We start from the raw sequence: 22,119 nt of genomic DNA, 5'->3' as shown, positions 1-22,119 counted from the left end.
GGCTCGTGCTCCCGCAGCCGCGGAGCTCCGCCCGTGTCGGGCCGGTGAGAGCGTGGCCGCGCTCGCCCGCCGTGGCTGCGGGGCTCCCGCCGGCGCCGGCCAGACCGACCCGTGCCCCTGGCCCGGAGATTGCCGCTGCCCCGGGATTTGTGGGGTTTTGTCCCGCTCCCCTCTGCACAGGTGTTACCGCGGTGTTCCTGGAGAAACTTGGAGAGCTTTGTAGGTGATGTGTTAGCTCGTGCCTCTGGAATATTCCTGCTTCCAGTGGGATAAGTGCTGTTCTGTTGGTTCGTGTTTCTACTTGCTCTTCCCCGCCATCCCGTGTGAGACCGTTGGGTGAAAGATGACACATATGTCGAGTACTAACAGAAAATACGATAGCAGGATAATAAAATACGTGTTGATGCAATGATAGTTTGTGTGAGAATTTACCTTAGGCACTGGAGCATCGCTTGAGGCTTTGCTTCAAACCAGTGTAATATAATAAAAAATTTAAAGTGTTTGGCACATATACCATTGGGATGTGATCACCTCAGGTTTTGCCACATACTGCATGCTCTGTTTTCCTTTAGAAATAGAGAAAATAAAAACAGAAGCTGAAATAAAAAAATGTTTAAACCTCGTAACTCATGTTGAGATACTGAAAAGCTTGAGGACGTAAAGCTTTACCCTCTTTTTCTGAACGATCTCAGGGAAGAGGATGAGTTTTCTAAGCTTCTCTTTTATTGTTTCAAATACTTCATCCTAGTTCTGTGTTATTATCCTTCTTCACACAGGGTGGTGCAGGGAGTGGAATTTCTTCTTAGATCTTTCTCCATTTAAACCTTTTGCTTAAGAATTCAATGAAAATACTTTTTCCTTCATGCGTTGTTGACTAAGAGTCTGCTACCAGTGTAACAAAAATAATTTTGTAGATGTTATTTATGAGGATGTGGAGCAGAAGGCTGTTGGTAATGTACAGATTCCGTGGACCGTGACGTTTATAAGGCAAGGTCTGAGTGCTTATTATGTGGAATATCTGTGTGAACATAATGTATTGAGAAGGTATGGGTTGTGATGTTTTCTCCCTTTTTGGAATAATTTATCGACTAGGTAACTAGTCTCAGTTGATGGACCAAAGCATTATTGAGCAATTTAAGAACTTGCTACTTTGCTGTGTCAATTAGTGTCGTGTAAACAGTACTATCTGTTCGTGCTTATGTGTAAACATGTGATGAATGTCACAGTAAATCAAGCTTGTATCTTAAGTTACAACACAAAGCTGCCAATTGCTCACTGGTTTGTATTCAGCTCTGAAGTTAGACTTGCACAGTTGGTCTGCACGCAGGTAATCTTGGAAAGGGAGCTGTGTTTTATGTCAGATGTACGGCCAGTGCTTGTTTTTGTTCACTGGAGATGAAAACAGCTGTTGAATCCTTTGTATTTCAGCTCAGCTGCGCTAAGCATTGTTTGACTTGCTTTCAAACTTTAGCCAATGTATAAATGGGTTTGACATTCTAATCTGGCTGTACTCCTTGTATGTTTAAGCATACAAACTAGAAGTTGTCTTGGGTCATTTACTGTGGCATTGTTGCAATTGTTGCCATTTAAAAAATCCTTACCTCTTACATTAGTAAGTAAATTCTCTTCATATGTCCAGATTCCCTTGCTGAGTCATAGATACAGTGGTGGTGTAGTGCTTATAGCTGGCATGAACTGATTTGCAAAGACTCATACGTGAAGGAATACAATTACTTTTATAAGCTCTCCTGGAAGACTTGCATGGATTTGTCATAGGGATTTTAAATTTTTTTTCCCCTCTTAATTTTCAAGCTTATTTGAGAAGCTCCAAACTTTGTGTTGTGAAGCTATGTTGCTCACTGTTAAATTAGAGTAGAATGTGCTGCCTTTGCAGCCAGCTTTTTAAATTTAATTCAGTGAAACTGCCAGAGCTTGATGAATTTACAACAAAATACTGAGTCTTCATTTTGAAAGCGGCCTTTCAGGTTGCTGCATACATAGTGTCGGGTTTACAGATTAATTGTCACTGATGACAGTTAATCTTAGGGTTTATTGGGGATGTATTTTAGGGACAATGTCTTCTTCTGTCCTGTTAGTCAGCTGCATTGGTGATGTGGTGTCTTGGGGTCCTGCACATGGCCATAGGAGGAGGTGAGATACTAACCCTGCTTGCTCCTCTGCCACCCTGATGCTTGTTTTCTTGTGATATATCAAACCACATGCAAGAAAAGGGGAGTTTTTTCTGATGTCTTGAGTACACTTTGGTGACCAAGGTAGTTGTGGCTGCCTTTCAGAGCCAAACAGTCAGATGAATGAAAACATCCTATGGACATACTGATGGACTGCGTGTAGTTCACATTAATCAATAAATAGATCTATAGGGAAATTGTGAGACTGCACTTCAGAAGAAATAACTGTATTCCTAATAATACTGATGAGAATTACAGCAAATCTTGATAGAGAACTGCAAGTTTTAGTATTAACTCTAATTTTCTTTTTGTTTCTTTGCTTTTTATTACCATATTTAGATGGCTTTTGGTTTCTGTTACCAGATGAATGGCTTTTTCCATTTTTTCACACTACTCTGGAAACCTGATGCCCAGCTTTATTGTACATGCAGTGGGGACCAGGAATCCTAGTTCACATATGTTAGGTGACTTTCCAGGGAGTCATTTAGCTATTGCTTTGTTTAATTTCCCAGGTTCTTTGAAGGAAAAGTCTTGTCAGTATCCTTAAATCTTTGCATAGAAGCTAGGGTTTTTAGAATGCTCTTTCCTATATTGGCTTACTAGTATGCCTGAACTATAAGAAGGAGCTGCAGATGCCACATTTGATTCTAGCCGTGCATTTTACACCCATCTAGTCTGTCCTGCATGTCTTCCAAGAAGGATACCATCAATGATGATGCTTTCTATATAATGAATAGACACTAGGAGATTGAAATTGTTATTATAATATGATTATTATATTTTGGGTTATTTCAATTATTAAACTGTACTTATCTTAACCCGTGAGTTTTACTGCATTGTTTTTTCTTTGCTTTCTGTTCCCTATCCCACTGGCAGGGGGAACCCACAATAATAAGGATGCCTATGGGGTTCCTGATAGATGTTTTGTGGGGAAATTGGTTTAAACACTTTCAGTCCACTGCTGCTTTTCCTTACTTCCTGCACTGTCCCCTCAGCTGTGTTGGTAGGGCTGTTTACATGGCTTTGCTCTGAAACATTCAGGAAATTGATCTGTATGAAAAATAAACCACTAAAGCACAAAATAACTTCATGTCAGATCCTTCATCTGGGTCATCACATTGCTGTGGAAAGTCTGTTTGCACAGTGTAGAGGTGAGGCCATGGAGGTAAAGGGGATCGGGGTGGAACTGTGTTGCCTGGTGTGCTGGATTCAAGTACATGCCTAACTATATACTTAGTTAAATTTAAATCTGATTTGTTTGCTCCATTGTGTGCAGGTGTTGTGCAAGCTTACGCCAAACACTACTGAAGATGAGCTTTAACTACTGGTGGCCTTGCAGACGTGTCCAGCCTGTTGGGGATTTTCTATCATCACTGGGTTTAAACTGGTTATTTAGATGTTCGAGTGCTAAAGCATGCAAGAAAAAAATTAACAGCAGTCAAAACTGATTAAGAAGAAGCTTTCAGTGGAGGTATAGTGTTTTGGGCAACATCTTCTTAAATCAGTTTTATGTTTCAGAAGTATCTTCTAAGTGATTTTACTCTCTTTTTCAAACTTGACATTCATGCGTGAGCCATTACCTGTATAACTGACTGATAATTTTCTAAATCTTATTTGGTCTTTGTACTCAAATTTTGTCCTAATTAAGTGATCATTCATACTGTATATTTTTTATGGCATTCAAACATCATTGTATGTTCAGTTCTTCCTGTATTAAAAAGACTGTATCTTTTGTATTCATCCTGGCTTCCAACCCACTGCAGTAAATAGTAAAGGGTAGAATTTAATTTTTTTTAATCTCTGTTAGAGAATATCTTTCTAGTTCTGCAGTTATTGTTAAAGAGCCTTTAACAGTATTGTTAAAGACTCATATTGCCTTTATTGTTAATTTGCCTCATATTGTTAAAGAGCCTTTTTATTTCTACTCTCTCCTCTTTCTTACGGGACCATTTAATTGTGGCAACTTATAGCTTTTAAGATTAATCTCTTTTTCTCCATCACTTCTGAACTTTGACATTATCTGGTGGGAAGTGCTTTGGAAAGAGATCAAGCTAGTTAATGGTATGCAAGATTCCTTTAATTTGGAAACCTTGTCCAAGGTCTGTTAAAACCTAGTTTCAGGATAACTATCAGGACATTTTACCATTCTGCTGATGGTAACAATGGCTAAACTCAAAGGAGTTGATGTAAATAGTAATGTAATAAGTGGCTGCTGCTTGGTTCTTTAGCTGGGCTTGTTCTTTTGTGACCCAGAATTTGCAGAAGCTCTGTGGGATCAGTAGAGCTGCAAAATGTATCTCTGTGTGCTTGCCTGTGTATTCTAAACTGCAATTTGGGTGACAGAAGATTGTTCTTGTAGTCTGCCCCTGAGATTTTAATCAAGGTTTTGTATACAAAGAGCAAGAAGTGTCTTGTGAAGGCATCCAACATGAGTAAAACTTTATACCTATTTATATGAAAATTGAAGTATTTTTTGAGTGACCAAGTAGATCACATTGCATTAGTGAGAAATTGAAGTGCTGCTTTGCTTATCATCTGCTAGTCCAGATCTCTGTGCTGCAATGAAGAATATAAAACACTTCTGTAAATGGGTAGGTTATTTTAAGTGCTTTAAAAATAATCAGTATGAGTGACAAAAGTTCCTTTTCATGCTTTTTTTTCTCTTGACCCCAATATTGGAAATGCTGCTTGAGAGCTAATTAAAAGCATTCTAACATAACAAATACAATCAGAATGCAACAAGACAGCATTTTGTGGATTGGTGCTCCCTTATTCTTTGATCTCGTTTGATATTCTGCTTTAGCTTTTTTTAAATGATGATTCTTGATGTAAACATGGGGGAGAAGTGGTTCTTTGTTAGAACTGGGTTTGTTGCGGATTTGGTGATTTTTTTGACTTAGTCTAGGAAGATGTCTTTTTTTAAAACTTCCTGCTGCTGTGATAATTATACTACTTATCCACTTAAATTCTGCAGTGTATAAGATGAGGTTGTGCTGAAGTTCTTTTTACATGTGGGGGCATTTAGAGGTTTTTCTCATGTACCCAGATGTATGTCTTAAAATACATAAATGGCTAACAACCTCTGAAGCTGGAAGCTGCTTGTGATACTTAACTGAATGACCAGATTTCATCTGGAAGAAGGAAGGAGCGTAGGAATATACACAGTGGAATTTTGTATTACCCATTTAAAAAACCCCTGACGAATCCTAGACTAACAAAGTATGTGAATATATTGTAGGCTGATAGTAAAGTCTTGTGCCTTGGTTCATCCTGTACTGGACATCTCAATTTCAGACATCTTGAGAGATGAAATGAAATGCATATAAAATGTCTAGAATGCAGGTAGAGAAGATAATGTTAATAGGTTCATGGATTTCTTTACAGTCACTCTAGTAGTGACTGCTGTTCTCTGAAATACATCAAGTTGCTTATACTGTCATTTTAAGTTGAAAATACCTTTGCCAGTCTATAATGAGGTACTTCTAGGAAGTCTTTGAAATTATTTTTTTATTATACCACAGAGACAAGCAAGGTATAAGAATGCTGAGTTGACAAAATGCACGCTGGAGATGGGAAGCTTTGTGTTACTCAGTGTAGTGATGGCCTTGGTAGTGAAGGAGGAGTAATCTGTGTCACTACTGAGAGGCAGCAGCTTTTACTGGAGAGCTGGATGCAAGCACCATAATGCCTACAGAGGAGTGTGTATGACAGCATGAGGAGCTACTCAGTGTCCTTGGGAGCCCCCCCACACTCACAATGTATCAAGTATCTCCATCTTTCTGCAGTTTATTTTCATGAGTGATTAGCTTATCTAAATTTTGGATAAGAATATGTGTTTACTGCTTTAAATTCTCAAATCCCATCTTGGCTGACTGTTTTCGTTTTTCGAGGATTTTTTTTGTATTGCCAAAGATAATATTTGAGAGAATAAATTGATATAGCCTTTTTTTTAAATACATTAAAAGGTTACTTAGGTCAAAAAGTAATTCCTGCTTCTTACTTGGTCATTAAAATCTCTGTAGGGTTTAGTCCTCCATTAAGCGCTTCTGGAAATGTGTTTTTGGACCTGAAATGCCAAAATACCCTTCTAGCACAGTAAGGTTAACTTACAGTAGAAAGCCTGTCTGAATGTATTTTGTAGTTCTAGGCATGGATCTGAAGACCTGGTAACCTCTGGTAAAGTGACTCTCATAAGTATTTATACACTGCATCGAGTTGCTTGTCTTTAACTGCATTTGACTGCAGTCTTTGATGTTATAACCGGGGCAATTACTACTTGAAGTTGGCTTTAAAGCTTAAATTACATGTCTTCTGAAAATGATGTTAATCAGAAGTACAGTCTTATTACAAACTTGCTAAAATATCTGTTCATACTACTCAGGGCTTTTCCACTATAACTAAAATTAAATTTGTTGTGTCTTGTTCTAAGTTTCTCAAGACATTTGAATTTCTCTGCTGAGAACATCTGAAGTAATTTTGTTACTGCATAATTTCTGAGTTAATTATTGGCTCCAAGTTTCACCTTTGGATTAACAGACTTGTGCCAATCTAGGTATTTCCCCACCACTCCTTTGGGCATCTACTGTCCTTTCTCCTCCTTCACTTCTCCCCTCATTCTGTTTTTAGCTACCAACTTATTTTTGCTGGAGAATTAAATTGGAAAATGCCACATTTTGTGACTGAGTGTAAGCTGCATCAAAGCTCAGTTGTATTAGGTACTAGCAGTCTTCAACAGTAATGAGGGTGCTTTTATTTAAATATCTTGTGGCTCTGTAGTTTCATCCTTGTTTTATGTTTGGAAGGAAAAGGAACTTGCCCTTTTTTCCACATATACAAGATTAATGTGTTTCCTTATTGAAATTAACCTTTTATTTCTGTTAATCTGAAAACTGATTAACAAAAAAAAAAAACCAACTAAAAACTATTCTGTTCATTGAACATGAATGGAGAGTTGAGTGAGAACGATCATCTAGGTAGAGAGGGAAGTGAGATTTTTTTCTTCTTTTTTTTTCCTTTTTTTTTTTTTGCTGGCAGTGTTGTCTTATTTTCGATATATTCATGAACTTTTCAAATAATGCAAGAATCAAGAGATTTGAGAAGTAGAGAACAGGCTGGTAAAATTTCTGCATTTTGCCCTTTCTTTGAATGTGAAAGTATTGTGGTATCCAGGACAGTTGTGTGAGAAAGATGAACAAAATTTGGTCTAAAATTACATTAGGAGCAGTGGGTTTCTTTAATGGAGTAACTCCTGTAATTAGTGTAATGCAACAGACTTTTGCTTTCCTCCTAAAAGTTTTGTTTGATTTCTTTGAAAAATCTACTTCTTTTTTTTTTTTTTTTTTTTTTTTTTTAGTATTCTGGGACATCTGAAAAGCTTCAGATCTTGTGGGGAGAGAAGGAAGAATTATGGCATGTCAACAGTCTGCTCAAAGGGCAGATTTGCCTTAGCAAATAGTTAAACAAAAAACCACCCCATAAGCTTTTCTGACTCTGAAGCCTTTAAAAGTCTGTGTTCATGAGTTATGTGTAGATGTTGCTGAATTAATGAAATTAAATGTGTGCATGATTGGTGTCTCTGTTTTCAGAAACAACGTTATGTCAACATTTGTGATGCTCTTTTGACTGTTCTGTAAAACTTGCATATTCATGTTACAGAACAAAAAAAATGCTTTGGAAGTGCAGAGAGAGCTTGTTGCAGGAAATGTGGAAGACATAACTTCCTTTTCTTGCCAAGGGGAAAATGTAAACAAAGCTCCAACTTAATTGTAGGCTAAGTACTAGTCTGGTTTTCTGACTAAGCCTTTCCTTCCTTAATTGATTTCTTTTATCATTGAGAACATACATTTTCTGAAATGAATTCCTGTAGTTTTGGGCAGGACATTCCTTAAAGTTTGTGAGCATTTAGTTCTTGGTACACTTTTATGGACTCTAAATGTAGGTATTAATGAAGATAACTACTGAAACTGAAGTTACTAGTGTGACTTCTGAGGGTTTTGAGGGAAAATATTGCAGTATTAATGTATTTTGCTACTATCTTCAAAATGGCTGAAATCTTTGAGGTATACAGCATAGAAAAATTTCTTGGCATCAGGTACTATAAGTGTTAGTTGGTAGTATCAGTGTGGCTCTTAAAATTTTCTACTGAAGTTAATGAATTTAAATTAACCGTGCAGGAGAGTCCAACCAAAGGGGACATCTTTCAAATGTGTAAGTTTTTAAGTTAAAAAAATGTTAAAATCTTAGTATATACAGATATAATTTATTTATAAGAACGGGTATAAGATCATTGTGTTAGTTGTGGGGGGGATTGTCTTAAAAACCTCTAAATACAAGGAGAATGTTCTGTGAGTTTGACCAGGAATTTCACCCTTGCTCAGGGAGGCAGCAGGGCATAACCAGTTTACACGGTCTCAAATAAATCAACTGTTGTATAAATACCATGTACAATCAATTTTACAAATTGATATTGTATTGGCTCCTGCAGCAGCGAACAGAATAGATTTGGGAGTGACTGTGGGTATTAGGAGACAGGGGGAAGATGTAAGTGTCAACACTGGTGGCAGGTCAGGGTGACTTGAAGAGAGAGCAGAAAGCATGGCTACCTACAAGGGTATAGTTCTGTGGCGCTGTGAGGCAGTCTAATAGGAATAGTCTGCTACTGAGAGCTGTGAGATCCAGTTCCAGTTTTAGCTGCCTGTCAGACAAGCGTGCTGGAGTTCCCTCTTCCTGTCTGTTATCTGCCACTCTCTCCAGCAGTGGGGTGACGGATCAGCCATTTGAATGACTTGGTTTGCGATCATATAATCTCTGTATGCAGTGTGAGGGGGAGCAAGAAAACCCCTTGGCAGGCTGGAGTGTGAGGGAAAAGTACAATTCCCTGTTAGTTTGACTTAGTGGTAGTGTCAGATCACCCTGGTGTACCTGTGAAGAGTGTCAGGCAGAGAGTCCTGCAAACACAGTTAACTTCTCCCTGTCAGAGGTCGAGTTCACTACATTGAGGGGAATATAGTTAAAATTCACATAGGCTTAGCTTTGTATTTTTTTCCTGTATGAGTAATAGCTAGATGCATATATTCTGGCACTGCAAATTTAAAATCGTCCAAGCATTCAAAAAAGCAACAGCTCCCATGGACCTCTCTAGTAGTGATGGCTTCTATGTGAAGTTTTTGTTAACTGAGGACGGAGTAAACTGCTCCGATACAGAGGAAAATAAGTACAGGCCAAAGAAGCAGCAATCAGCCACCTGGATACTGGGAGCACTGTCATGGTGAATCCTAGCAGTAGCTGCTGCTGTCTAAATTGCCTTTTTCTGCTAGAACTGCCCTTGCTTTGCAGCTGATTTTTCCTACTGTTAATTTTTTAGGAGCTCGAGAGAAGGAAAGCATATTGCAAAAGTGGTATTATAGCTGCCCACTTAAAATAAGATGTTTTTATTGGCGGTGGTAGTTGGCTGAATGAAGATTGAGGCAGTGCTGTACTTGGGCTGGAGCAGCTACACCAAAGGATCAACTGAAAACAAACACGGTCCAGTCAGGACTTGCATGGCTTTCCAAATGTCTGCTACAATGAAGAGGTACAGCTCTGCTGCAGGAATAGGTGTGTGGGGACTGGGAATGTTTATTTTTTGATGACTGTCTACTGAGTATTAATCAAACTGAATGTTGTGTTTGATTGTGGGGAGCAAGGTAATCTTCTCTTGCTGTTCTTCCTTCTCTGTGGCATCATCTGGGTTCCTTGTGTCATTTGGTAAACTGGTGCAGGTAGCTAACTGCAAGGGGAAGAAAACAATCTCACAGAAGAGAATACCTGTGTTCAGTTGCTGACACAACGGGGGAGCTTTGGGGAGGTGCTGGTGGGAGCTGTGGTGAGCACTGGCACTGAAGAAATGTGTGTGGAGCCGGTGTTGGTGAGCCAGGTTAGGTTTGTGTACACCAAATAATGCATTTTGAATCCTGATTGCAACTGTGGTTTTGGTGGATGCGAGACTTGTCGCGGCTTGTGGCTTACTGTTGAAAGTATTCAAACTGTAGCTGTAATGAGCTAAATTTTATGGCTGTGACTTAATGCTATCATCAGTGAGGAAAATCAGTGTTTCTTTAATAAAATTCCTTATGTCTCATGAAATGACTGGACTAGATTGCCTTTTGGATTTTTACCACATCTTTTCATGTTCCCCCTTCCAGTTTTTCTATTGTATATAGATGTATCCATTGGTGTTAAATGTGTAAGAAATTATGCTAGCAGCCAATACTTCAAACTTGTTTTATCAAAGAGAATAGGCTGAAGGGGTGAAATTGCTGTTGTGTGATGACAAAAGGACCCACAGAGAGGATGGTGTACAGAAGAAAAGGAATGGTGGTGTATTATGGCTGAAGTGTCAAGAAAATTGTTTTGGATATACAGCAATATTGGTAATAGCAGTTTTTAGCCACAGGCAGGGGTTTCAGTGGAAATAGATGAGCTGTGTATTGTTACCAAGCAGCTTGGGGGCTTGAGCATAAAGGAAGAGTATTGTATAGAAACACTGTAGTCATGAGGAAAGATATTCCAAGCAACAGAAATATCACAAGATGTTGTTACTGATACCATGACTGGCTGGCAGGATGAAGAGTTGATTGCAGCCAAAGACAGAAGTAATTTTTCATCTGATCTATTAAAAGAGGCTACCTGTATGGGAAGGCTGATCAATATGTGGGTCCAAGACTTTTTAGTCCGCTTTGATGTTGGAGCTATTGTTGTGAAAACCCCAAGCAGTGTCATCACCAGAGATGACTCAGGCTGTGGAAGTTAATAAGGGAACTAAAGCTGAGTGATCAAAAGGTTGCTTTTTTAAAGCTGATTTGAAAATAGTAAGTCATAAGATAGGGTAGGTGCTGCTTGCCTACTTAGGTAGGTACAGAGCACAGTGTCTGGGATTGTCCTATTAGTTACTCTAATGCACTCTCAGAGGCAGCATGTTCTGAGAGGAAGTCTGAATGTAACTGTGCACTGAATTTACAAGCACTGTTGTTGTACAGGAAGCTCCCACATCCTCATTCAGAGTAAATGACTTTCTGTGAAATAATTGGGCCTGGATAAAAAGGGAAAATAACTCCAGTACAAGCAAAACTGTAGTATGTATGGATCTTCCATATGATTGGGGTTTGAGCCAAGATTTTCCCATCTTAGTAGATTTGTTAATTGAAAACAGGATTTTGTGTTGTGGTTGGATTACAGCTTGAGCAAGAGGAGGAATTCCCTTTCTTAATGAGACACAGAGGGATCTTTGGAAGGCACTCTCAGACTAAATAGGATAAAATTCCACGGGTGTAAAAGACTGGAGATGAAAGACTGCTTGCCCTGTTCGAGGAGAAGCAGCAATCCTGTTGACAGATAAAGAGTACAGGAATACGAAGCTCATGAAATAGGCTCTGTAAAGATGGTAGAGCTTCATGTGGAAGGTTTTTACTTCTGCTCCACTTCTGCCTTTTCCAGAGGGGGAAAAGGAACAGGTGACCATGGATATTGCTGCAATAATAGACAGTCATTATCTGGAGACAGACTGAGGAGGACAGTGGTCTTACTAGACTAGTATTTGACCTCAGTATTCAAGGCTGAATATAGCTGAAATCTCAATGAGTTAGATATCTGCCTGACAAGACAAAATGTTGTCCTGAACTTTGATGGAAAGAAAAAAAGCAGACTACTTAAAAAAAAAAATTCTGTTCCTTTTTGAGGTACTTTTCCTGTAATTTGGAAATTCCTTTTTCTCTCTTAACCAACTGATGTGTTCATACATGCAAACCAAAGAATATTTGCCGTTCTTAAAAAAAAAAAAAAAAGCATATGGGCAATTTTTGCTCAGAAGAGGCCTTTTGAAACACATTTAGACTCCTCAAAATTTATCACCGTATGTCAGACTGTGCTGCAATTATTCTAAACTGGCTAAAATTAATTATCCTCATTTTCCTGTAAATGGATTTGTTAATACCTAATTACTCTGTTTAGTGATATTGATAAAGATTTGGTGGATAGGATTTTTCTGATTTTCGTATAAAGTAGATTTAATGATGTTTTTATCTAAATCAGATAATGTTCCTTTCAAGTTAACTTGTGAAAAATTGAGTCATTGAAGAGTCTGCTGTCATTTCACTTCAAGAGAATCCTAGAGGGCCATAAATGAGCTCTTGCTCATTTGGCTGAAAGAAGTGTTTTGAATTAATCTTCAGGAACGTTAGTTAAGTCTCTTACATGAATGTTAAAAATCAGAATAGACTACTAGTAAATTAGAGTGGTTTTGCAACCAACTGTAAGAATCACTGATGTAGAGATGAAAATTTATTTGCCGGTATGTGAAGACATTTAAGTTGCTTGGGAGGAACAGCTTATTCCGTGCAGGATTGTACTGCTGTAATTCAATTAATCTCTGTGTGCTTTGTGTGTTTGACTTTTTTAGCTGCTGGAATTTTTTGTGTTTAGAGGAATATAAATATGTTGATGTCCCCTGCCTCCACACTGCTGTTAGTGATTTGACCTGTCAGTCCCTGTTAATGACATTATTTATTTACTTCTACGATGTGACATGTTCATATCATACTTGAAATTGCTTTGCTGATCATCAGAAATACTACTTTGAGTGCTGTGTGCAAAGACAGCATTGAAAAGAGGTTTTTGTCCTGTAAATTCTGTGGGTTTTTTCCAACTCTTGAAATGCTGCTCAGTGTTTTCAATATCTGAAGTGTGCGTATATTGAAGACTGCACACCTTTGTGCTCTGTTTGAGCATAGTTCTTTTAACTTTCACTCTGATTCCTCAGAGAAAATGTTGAAAATCAGTACAGGTTGTTTAGTGGTGGGTTTTCCCCACTAAATCTCAGTCCAGCGATTCTCAACAAATCCAGAAATAAAAAGCTAGGACTGTTGTGGTGTTTTTATCACCTCTGTTTTGAAAGAACTTCTTGATGGAGGAGCATACTACTTCATGGAAGAGAAAATGCTGTAAATTTCCTGCTAAACTATAAGAAAGGGTTCTTTGTGGTCGCTGGAACACATGATTCTCAGCAAAGACTGAGTAATGCAGTCACTTTCATAATCTGGTTATATCTGCTTTTTCTTGCCCTCTTGAGCTGGTGACTGCTGATGAGGCTTAAGTTCTGGTGCTTTTCCTTACTGGATTTTTCTTTCTTTCTTTCCAATGCAGTGAATAATGAAATAGCACAGATTCATTAGCCCATGTTGTAAAGAACATTACCCAAACCACAACCTTTCAGCTCTTTCAGTTGCATCTTACTACTGTATCATCCAGTTAATTTTGAATAATGATAAAGGTTGATTGCTTGACCTGATTATAAAAAGGAGTCAAAATAGGTTTTGCGTGGATTTGCATGTGTGTCACGCATAATCAACTGAGCCTTCAAATTTCAGTTGTTTCCTTTGAACAGAAAATTACTTGTCAGTTACACAGTTTCTTTAAGGTACGCTGTCCCATATGCATTCAGTCCTTTAAGCATGTACTCTTCCAAGACTGGAGACTTGACCTTCATAAAATCTGAGAATGTACCAGTACCTCTGAGTGTCTCATCCATGGAAAAAGAGGAATGTTCAGGACAGGTAGCACTGAGTTCCTGTCAACTCCTCTTACTTGGAGAACCACTTTCTCCAAGGAAAATGAGGTAGATACTCCATGCACATCTGAACAAGCAGTTGGAACTCCAGCCACAAGCAATTTTGTTTTCATTTCTAAGAGCTTGTGCCTTTAGATGTTGACTTGTAATTCCAGCAGTGTACAGCATAACAACCAGCATGGCCAGGGCTGACTCTGGAAACTTCTCAGTGGATGGGAACTTGCTTCTGTTTTTCAGAGCATGGGATTGTTCCTGAACCACTTTGTGATGGCTCAGGGCTCAGTGGTCGCCAGACCACTGTTCTGCTGGAGGCAGGTTCGGGATGTTAAGGCAAGCTGGTGGGATGTACTTTGGGCATGATAGCAATGGTCCATTCTCACAAGTTCTTTCTTAGTTTTTGATCTACCTAACTTCTATGGGAATAAGTATAACTTTGCTGAAATTTGGTTGATGTGTTTCCATACTAGGATTAGTGCTTTTTATTGCTGCATCTTGTCATCTCATCTTGCAGTAAAGTTGTGCTTGTTACTTGAAATGAGCTGTTGGAGCAAAATAACATGGCATTTTTGGTCTGGATGAAAATCTAAGCAAACATGAATAAGTTATTCTTGTGATGCCTGGGTTGTCATTTACTCATAGTAAATTTAAAACATGTTAGGTAAAATGAAAACCTGAAATACCATGTTGGTACAGGTATGTGCATGTACTTGATATAATTTCCTACTTTGGTTTTAGTATTATGCTATTGCATAATCCTATGGCAGCAACTCCAAAAGAAATACAAAGGTCTTAAAATTTTACAGGGAAAAAATCAAATGGTTGTAAAACCTGTTGTAGTACTCTCGACTTTGCTCTTTATATTAATTGGATCCCAGTGACTTACAGGAAATTTTATGAAACATTTGTATTGAGTGATGATATAAACAAAGTGTCACTGTTACCCAAAGTCCATTCTGTACAGAGACTTTTTGTTAAAATTCCCAGTCCAGGAATACCTGGCTGTCAGCCCAAATACCTCAGATGCATGTCATGTAGTTTCTTAGGATTTTAGGTTCAGTGTGACAAATCTTGAGAAGGCTGAGAAACTTATTTCAGGCTGAAACCTTTAAGCACACTTGTGCTTACTTTAAAGTTTATTCTGAGTATCAGTATAGTCTGAAAGTCACTTTTATGCTGTTTCGTAGGATTTGGAGTGGTAATTTTGGTTTCTGTTAACTTCCTCATTTCACATAACACACTCCATATACTTTTTCTGCAGCACAGGCTTTTTTAAACAAGCTTTGACATAGTTTAACTCTTTTCCTGTGTATGTGTGTACGTTCATAACACATCTGTATGTGCGTCACTGCTCTCAACAACTGTTTCAGTTGGTCAGCAGATGTTGAATTTAGTTTCATTTGTGGTAATGTTTACAGGAATGCATGCAGGCTTTTAATAAAAAGTTAAAAAAAAGCTCACCTGATGGTGGTTTTTAAAACAAAATTCCATGGGTGTATTCTGAGGCTAAGATACAATTTAAAAATTCTTCAGATAAGCTAAAATAAGGGAGCTTTCGGTATGCAGGATAACTTCTGCAAGAAAAGACGAAATCTATCTTTGCTTTTGAAGCTAAACATCTAATTGTTTGTGGTTTAGATGTTTCTCTCCTTTTACAAGTGCCTTTCACTGTGGAGAAGCTGCATTCCTTTTTTATGGAATTTTTATGTTTCTCTCCTTTTACAAGTGCCTTTCACTGTGGAGAAGCTGCATTCTTGACTTGGCATTTTTGTAGTAGCTGAGTTGTATTGACTAGACTCAGCTAATTATATGCTAGACTAGCTGCTGTTCAGGTAGGCTGTGTTTAGTACAGAGGGCAAAGTGAACAATAGCAAAACAAACCAAACAAAAAAAAGATATCTAAATCCACGAGTAGTTCAAGTACACTTTGCTGTCGAAAGCTGCAGTAGTGCAAGTACTCATGTGATGCCATAAAAACAAATTGGGTAACTGATACTGTTTCGACTTCTTGTTTAGGTTGGCTCTAATGTGGGTCAGTTTATCTGGTTTACAAAATACCTGGGACAGAACCAACAAGGTAGGAGAAGTGGTTATGAGAATGAAGAGAGCAAGGCAGGACTTCCTCCAGGACAGAGTTCATCACTGGTGCTAGCTAAATTTTTTGGGAAATGCAACATGGGTTATATAATATTATCTTGTAAAACTTAGTGCAGTATTAAAAAAAAATGTACTTTCAATTGATACATGAGGTTAAGGACAGTAGTGGAACTAAAGCTATTATGGGTTTTGAGCCATGGGGCCCACTACACTTTATGAACTGCAAAACATTTGAATTCAAGATGCAAAATACTCTTAAGAAATCAGCCTGCACACGCATGACTTAGTAATGCATGGAAGTTATGTATTCTAAATTTAGTGAACCTGGGACTTGCTTCTGAATATTGAGTGCTTACTTATAAAAAAAAAAAGAAAAGCCCAACACTTGTTTTTTCTTCTCATTTTTACTTAGCTCCTGGGCGCTTTCCTGTGTCAGGAAGAACTGAAAACTATTAGTAGACATCTAATAGACAAGTTATCACACCGCAGCTGAAAGCAGAAAAGTGTAATAAAAACAGCATTATTTCAGGACTCAAGTCCAAATTAACCAAGTCCAATTTTAGCTGAGAAAAGGGAAATTGTTGGGTTATCTGCTCAGGTTGCTACCCTTTACCTGTGAGCAAGTTAGCATTTAAACTGAAAGGTGACTTTTACCTTCACAAAGTTTGTCCTGGGTGTAACTAATTCAGTCTAGAAATTTATACCACATTTAAGCAACATATTCTTGGTGCATATAGAAATCACTTATAGTGTCACAGTTTTAATGAATTTATTTTCTAAGTGTTTTTTCTGAAGTCAGTGAAGTTTTTCTGAAGTGGAGATCCACACCATATGGATTCAGTAATCTTTGAATAGCTTATTTCTGCACAAGGGAAAAGATGAGTGCATGCAATGACTAACTCCGAGCTAATCCACCAGCTTGTGTTTGCTGAGAAGATTTACTGGTATTTGCTGGTGTGATGTTGCCTGTTTTGTGTGTGCTCTGGTTCTGTCTTCATCCTGAGTAGGCTTCTGTTCATGTAGGAGGGTATTTTATCTTTGTTTGCTGATGTGTAGCAAGCTGAAGCTGCGTGGAGACAAGTTCAAGACTGTATGCAGTTGAGATGACCTGGCTCTGTGGCTGGGGAGGGCAGGCATGGGAGCTCCCTCTTCTCATTTACAAGCCTGGAGGTTGGCTCAAGTTGGCTTGAAAGCTGCTGTGGTGGTTTTATGGTTGTGTCTCCCACCCTAGCAGAATTCCACTAGTGTTCAGCAGGCTGCAGCTGTGTGAGGCCACCCTGGGATATGCACAGGCCAGAGCAGCAATTCTGCTTGATAGCCATGTCTGTAAAGCCAGATTTTCAAACCCTTCCCTGCTCTTCTTCCTCATGTACCCAGCCCTCAAATACTGGAGCCCTTGTTCCCCTCACCTCTGTGCTGACAGCAATTTGCAGCCTTTTTTTTCCTGGCCTGTCTCTCACTTTCTGCTCTCCAGCATTTGCGCTTTGAAACATGCTCTTGCATGTCGCTTTCTTGGCCAATTTAAATGCCGGAGACTACCAAGAAAGGGAGAAAATTCAGAAGTATATAGCAAATCTATATGTGTTGACAATATTCAAGAGAATCTAAAAGATTCTTGGAACAGACTTTACCTTTCTATCACTCTTTATCTTCGTGTTTGTATTTTGGAAAGGGGCACAAGTTGACAGTGGTTCTTCATATGGTAATTTTAATTTTTCAGTATTAATATTTTAACACTGCTAATATTGGAATAAATTAGAATGTCTTTGTTGTACGTTAGCAATTAATCCTTGTTCAATTCACCTCAGAACTGATTTCTAAGATGTTTTCAGATGCCCAAAAAAACATTTAATGAATCCTTAAATGCCTTATTTTTATATTTTAAATGTAGTTTTGGGTCTTCTCAATTTTAAATTGACAAGCAGTAGTGAATGAGAACTATATAAATGTAATTAATAAAAATGCAGCTGAAATAAGTGATGATGGTATAATCTCTAATGGAACTGCTTTTTTTAGCTTTCTCAATCAGTATAATTCAGTTTGGGATTTTTAACCATGTGGGAATAGGTATAAACATGTATGAAAAGTCTTACTTGGTATAGTCAAAGGAGATTACCTAGTCTAGACCAAGTTCTTGAAAATTTCTTAGCTAAAAGTTTGATAGCCATCCTGTTCCATGTTGCATTTTATCATATGATTTATGAATGGTTTGGAAAACTACAGGTTATTTTGGGGAAAAAAAGTATTTCTGATCTTTGTTTAATCATTTAGATAAAAGGGTATCTTGAAAGTGTTTGAGGTTTTATTTTATAAAAATAGTGTGTGCTGGAAACTGAGTTTATTTTATCTAAATCATGTAACATTTAGTGGCAAATAATGAAGTTACCTTATTGTTGTTTTTGTTCTTCAGAAATGGAGGAACAGAACGCTGGACCTGGAATTGAAGATTTCTAAAGGATTATGGGATCATACACTGAAGAGCCGGCAGGCGGAATGCCTGAGTGACTGAAGAAAATGGGTGCTAATGCATCTAACTACCCTCACTCGTGTTCCCCAAGGGTAGGGGGAAATTCACAGGCACAACAGACATTCATAGGTAACTCTTTTCAGTTATCTTGTCACTTACATAAATGACTTGGTGGATTGTCTATGTGCTGGATTTGATTTGCTTGCAGAAATGTTATGGAGAGCTGCTATTTTCTAGGTCACCAGTTTGAATCCATTCAAGCTCAATCGTGCGTGAAATTCACTACTGTCCATCTGTTTGGCCTGTGTATGCAATGAGTTGATCTGCCTTTTGCCAGTAAACAGTTGTGAGATTATTTAAATAAAATAAGTGGAGTTTTTTATAATTAAACCATGCATGCTAGTTTTGCTGGTTCAAGAGCAGTCACTTTCTGTTAATACTCATACTGTTTTCTGCTCTTCCTCAGAATTTCTGTCAAACTGTGTCAGAGCATGTAAAACCCTTGATCATCAGTATTCATTGTAGTATTGACATTGTGTCCAAGTGAATTACCTCCTTACTGCTAGAAGGGATATCTCTGATAATAAACCTGTTAAACTAACAAACAGGCTTCTCTTCCTTTTCCTCTTTCTGTAAATGAGGAACAGGGTACTTACTGTCCTAACAGTGTTATTTACAAGCCAGGACCTTGCTTAGCTGGAGACATGTGTTGAAGTGCCCTTAAAAAAGTACTTTCTCATCCTAGTCATAACTGGGGCAGGCATTACCTTTATGTGTTTTTCAGTCTAGTACAAAGAGACCTCAGTGCAGATCTAAGTACTGTCACACTATAAATAATAAACAGCTATGTTATGAATCTGAAAGAAGGCAGTCTCTGAGAAGATAAATATTCCTTTAAAAAACCTCAACCCTGACAGCCTGAAGAATGATCTTAGTGGTAAAGAACATCAATAGTTTATAAATGCTTTTCTCCTTTATGTTTCAGCTTGCAACTCTGCATAAGTAGTTATTGATATTCAGTGTTACTTCTCTTTTTAATCACCGTTGAAAGCAGAGTGATATCCTTAGCAGAGGAAAAACTGACTCACTTTGTAAATTTTCTCTTTTTTCTCGGCTTTCATGGCATTCCTAGCTCTGAGGTCTCATTTGAGGACAGACCACAAACTGTTACATTTAAGGATGTGTGTGCTGTCACAGCATGTCAAGGAGGAACTTTTAGTCCTAGCATTATGGATATTCATGCTGTAAAGTTCCCCTCAAAGGTTTATGTATTTTCAGTGTATCATAGCTAACTAGCAAAAGATTTGCTCCCGTCTGCATATATGCTTTCTAAAATGTGGCTAAAATGCTTTTCTTACAAGTCATGGTGTTTTTTAATCTGCCCCTATATTGAGTGAAGAGAAACCCTCAGAGGCCTTGAAACAGGCAGATTTGCAGGCTGAAATGCCTTTTGAGCGGAGTTGAAGATATTTCCAAAGGCTACGTTAAATTCCCAAGAAACTTCCTACATGATATGTGGAAGATTTAGTTGATGCTCTTCATTATTAAACTCAAAATAGAAACCCATTATGTAGTATGTCACAAGAAATTTAGTGACCCCCGTTACCTGTGGGAAATAGCGACTGAGGCTCTTTTTGAGGAAAGCCTAAAAGCATGTGCTTGTCTCATCTTAGGGAAGGCAGGTGAGCATTCTGGGTAAAATTCTTGCTGAAATATCCTGACATTATGGGGTTCCATGAATGTGCTATCTACATTCCTCGCACTTCATGGCATTTGGCTCTTTCTCGTTTTGATTTTTGTGTACGTGATCGGGTTTTGTAGCTGTCAAGTAGGAAATAGGTGTATCCTAAAACTGATAGCTGAGGTTTTCATCACTTGCCAGAATAATAATGTTCTAATGTTATATCAGCTTTTATGTGTTTGGGGTTTAGGTGTTGTGGGGTTTTATTCGTTTGTTACGGGGAGTGAGGGGTGTCTGTTTTTATTGTATTGTGTGGCAGAACTGGGGGATAGAGTTATAATAGCTGCATAATATGCATTAGTTGCCTTATTCCTGGAAACTGGATTTAGGCTTGTGGGTTTGTTTTAGACATGCTACTTTGCCATGAAAGCACTGCACCATGTTTCATGCTAAATGTAGGATGAGTGCTGAAGTCTGAGAACTAATATGGCAAAGCACAGTGGTTTCATAGCATGAGCTCCTATTGTTAGTTGACTTCATCCTAGTTTGCTTATAGTTTATGAAGAGCAGATAAATCACTAAAAATAGTGTAGTGCACTTACTAGAAAATAATACTTTTGTTTTAGCAAAAGCTTAGTTAGTCATCTTCTTGCTGTTTTGTCTGCAGCAGTCAGGAGGAGGATTTCACACCATTTCCTAGGGTGGTACATCTGTTCAAGATGTTTGCTTTTTTTAAATAGAGCTCTATAATTAGATATTAAAATGTGTGGGCATGCAAAGGACTAAACAGATCCCATTTTTCATTGTCAAATTCCCAAGCAGCTCCTCTTGGCAGTCATCTGTTCCTGTAAATATTTGTCTGTCCCAAGCTGGATATGGTCTAGGGGCATGAAGTAGCAATTGCTTTTAAACAGCATTTAATAGATTGGTACCTTTCAGTATAGTGCTGAGGAATAATTAATTTTTTCCTACTTTTAATGCTGCTACGTTATGAAGGAATACAGGCAGCCCAAAAACATTCTCTTCCAGATTCTTTCTTTGAGGGGTATGGAGACACCAGCTGTTGTAAACCCAGAGGCCATGATGATGCATCTTGACTTCTTACAAAAAGCAATTTTGTAGCAGTGCACCCTTTTGTAGCAAGGGTTAATAGCACTGTTTGCAGAATATCCAAAGTTAAATCTTGTAAGTAGCTCAGGGTACACAAAGGTTTGAATGGTGTTTTAGTATTTTCTGGTGATTCATGTGTAAGTAACACCTCGCAGCAGCCTTTAGGGAAGAAGGAAATTGAGACTTGTGGTGTCCTAGTTTTTCTTTAGTGGAATGTTAGAGAATGTTCTGCACTCAAACTTGCCATTAGAATCCAACGTACTTCAAATAGAAATGAGCTGGCATGTTCTCTGGAAAGAGAATCTGTCATTATAGAGTGACCAAAGTGTAGTTATACTTTTATTGTGAAATGCACCTCTTTAAAGGAAGGAGAAATTCTACGCTTGTCTCTATCAGCAGGAGGCTGAAGCTCTACTTTTCCATTGTCATATCTAGTATGGCATATGGAAGGAATTCTTATGGTGGATTTTGCAGCACAACCTCTTTGTTGAAGTTGTCTTGACTTACTCCTGTTATTTTCATTTAAATTTATATTCTTTTGACTTCTTGAAATTTCAATATTATTAATAACATGTCGCCTGATCAAGCAAATTTTAAACTTGGATAAAATGGTTAGATGTCATTCCTCAAATAAAACAAAGTTCCTTCTCAAAGTTTTACTAATAGTATAATCATAAAACCACTGCATTGCATGATTTGTGGGAGTTTTTATTAGCTTGACGTAAAAACCACTGTGTAAGTTTACTTAGTTATTGAGGCTTAAACAATTTACAGAACTGTTAGATTGCTACAGCTGCCTTAGTCCAAAATACAGCTTTGAATTACTCCTGTGTCTTTCAAAGTTCGAGAAATGCTTGAAATTACATGGTACCTAGATTTGCCCTCTGTTTTGTCAGACTGGGCCATAACATCACTGTCTAAACAGCATCACAGCAAATCTGCCTGTTACAGGTGGAGCTGTGAGACTGCAGTGATA

The 22,119-nt window shown here is 38.1% G+C and overlaps 1 protein-coding gene across 2 annotated transcripts in view; it reads left to right on the top strand.

The window, feature by feature from the left end:
• Positions 1–22,119, top strand: part of BTBD7 (BTB domain containing 7) — a 51,755-nt gene that overhangs the window by 532 nt on the left and 29,104 nt on the right. For both annotated transcript variants that reach the window (XM_041421709.1, XM_041421631.1), the window contains exon 2: positions 18,296–18,481. In XM_041421709.1, the coding sequence (XP_041277643.1) occupies positions 18,400–18,481 (82 nt within the window). In that variant the 5' untranslated portion in view covers positions 18,296–18,399. The remainder of the gene's footprint in view (positions 1–18,295; positions 18,482–22,119) is intronic.

This window comes from Onychostruthus taczanowskii, unplaced genomic scaffold (assembly GCF_017590055.1).
Source record: "Onychostruthus taczanowskii isolate IOZ18803 unplaced genomic scaffold, ASM1759005v1 scaffold1, whole genome shotgun sequence".
In the NCBI taxonomy this organism is placed as follows: domain Eukaryota; kingdom Metazoa; phylum Chordata; class Aves; order Passeriformes; family Passeridae; genus Onychostruthus; species Onychostruthus taczanowskii.
Note: the sequence above shows the minus strand (reverse complement) of the source record. Positions and strands in the feature narration are given on the sequence as shown.